This window comes from Trypanosoma rangeli (genome assembly GCF_003719475.1).
Source record: "Trypanosoma rangeli strain AM80 chromosome Unknown Tra_15.4_contig_00861, whole genome shotgun sequence".
Lineage (NCBI taxonomy): Eukaryota > Euglenozoa > Kinetoplastea > Trypanosomatida > Trypanosomatidae > Trypanosoma > Trypanosoma rangeli.
This window is the reverse complement of record NW_021706583.1, coordinates 1-1,854: the sequence shown is the minus strand read 5'-3', so window position 1 is coordinate 1,854 and position 1,854 is coordinate 1. Positions and strand designations below refer to the sequence as shown.

The following is a 1,854-nucleotide window of genomic DNA, read 5'->3' as shown; positions in this document are numbered from 1 at the left end:
CCACGCCACGCACACACACACCCCCCCCCCCTCTCCCCGAGACACTGGGGGTTTGCACGGCGCTATTCACCTGAAACCCGCCCCAACATTGTTAGATGGAAAAACGGCGACAACAATTCTGCTGCTAAGAAACGCTGTCCTTAGCAGACCGCGGCGCGTCTTTGGCCTCGTCGCGCCCTTCCCGTTGGGCGCCGCTTTGCCCCCCGGAGTGCTAAGAGCCGCCGCAGGGCGCGTTTCTTCCCGCCACGCTACGCCAAGAATGCCCAGCACCGTGGCGAGCGCCGCGCCTTCACGATGGCCCCCACCTCGCTGGAACCGTGCGACCTGGAACTCTGAGCGGGTTGGTTTGCCGTCGATCCCCGGCGCGCCCACACGGGGCGGAGCACCTCGCCGCCGAGAATGGTTGCAGGCGCCTTTTAGTTTTTAGTCTAGCTGCGACCTGGTCGCTCACACGAGTTCCCACTGCCGCGGGCCGCTCACGCCGCCCATCTGGTGACGCAAGCTGGTTGCGCCGGGGGGGTCTGGGCTATGTTGCCCTCGGGGGCGGCGTGGGAACACTCTGTTGATTTTTTTATTTTCCCCATCGCGCGGCAGGATCCCACGCAACGGGGCAGCAGGGGCGGAGGTGGCGACTGCGCGGCCTCTGCCGCGGGACGGCGTTCCAGCATAGCGTGTGGACTCCCCCTGCTGTGGTGAAGCGGGTTTGCTGGAAAGAGGTTTGGGAGGAAGAAGAAGGTGCCCGTATCGCTCGCCAGGCGCCCATCGGTGCTGCAAAGAACCCCTTTCCGGCGGGCACGAAGGCGCCGGGATGTGACTCGCAGCCCCACGCCCAGACGCAATGCAACTTCTACCCGTTCTTTTCTGGGCCCGCTCGCGCCTTGCAGATTTCCAAACGCCCCTTGCGCTGTTGGTGGCGTTGCCCCTCTGTTGCGTGGCGCGGGCCGCCCAAACCTCCGCCGGAGTCCCCGGCAGACGGGCGCGCCGTGCCTGTCTGCCTCCTGCCCCTGGCTTGCAGTCGCGCGCCTGCCAGGTTCCCCCAACCCACGAGGCCTGGCGCGCGCGGCACCCGTCAGGAAAAGCTTGTCGCATAGGAAATAGTCGCATTTGAGGCCGAAGCTGGGGCTGGCCTAGGTTGGCCTTGCCCTTGTGGCCTTCTCAAACGCCGGCCCCGCAAGCCGATGAACCCCCGGTTGAGCTCGGGAGGCCCTGCTGCATCTGCTGCTGGGATGTGCCTGTCTCCGCTTGTTGCGCATGCGGGTGTTTGGTGCAATTTCAGCCCACCGCACTGCTCCGTCCGAAACGAGGAAACCTGCCCGGTTCTCGCGGGCGGCAATCGCAACGCCGGCCCATAGCGGCCGCAACGCCCAAGGAAAATAGTAAAAACAACTAGAAACCATTTGCTTCCCTTTTCTTTGGCCACCACCCCAACCCCAACCCCGGGCGCGCCACTGGTGCGGCCGCGCCCCTACGCAGGGCTAGGCGTTCGTTTAGCCACACGAACCCCGCACCCGAGCACTGCAGCAGGCCAAATGGAGACCAAGACGGCCTTGCCTCTCGGGACTTTTTTGTGGAGCGCCAGGCACGGGAAACAAAACAGACCGCCCGCAGATCGGCTGGCGAAACTGCAAGGCCGTTTCGTTGCTGCCACCCAGCGGGCATCGCCCCCCCGCTGTGGCGTCCTCAAGAACCCGGACCTCTGGGGGGAGGGCTTCAAATTTGCTTGGAAGTGGCGCGCTGCAAGCGTGCTGTGCGTCAAGAGCGTAGCCCTTGCTGCGCGATTGGCACGGCACCAATACGGCATCATTATCCCTCCAGGAAGTCAAGAACTAAAGCGCCACAGCGACAAAGCCTATT

At 64.4% G+C, this 1,854-nt stretch overlaps 2 protein-coding genes across 2 annotated transcripts; one reads left to right on the top strand and one right to left on the bottom strand.

Annotated features, from left to right (window-relative positions):
• Positions 1-447: 447 nt before the first annotated feature.
• Positions 448-1,104, bottom strand: TraAM80_10259 (uncharacterized protein; the record flags this gene model as incomplete). Its single annotated transcript, XM_029386893.1, has 1 exon — positions 448-1,104. The coding sequence occupies one exon, from the start codon at positions 1,102-1,104 to the stop codon at positions 448-450; it is 657 nt and encodes a 218-aa protein (XP_029233307.1).
• A 425-nt stretch (positions 1,105-1,529) lies between these two features.
• Positions 1,530-1,854, top strand: TraAM80_10258 (uncharacterized protein; the record flags this gene model as incomplete). Its single annotated transcript, XM_029386892.1, has 1 exon — positions 1,530-1,854. A coding segment is annotated over one exon (325 nt), but the record flags the coding sequence as incomplete, so codon positions are not given.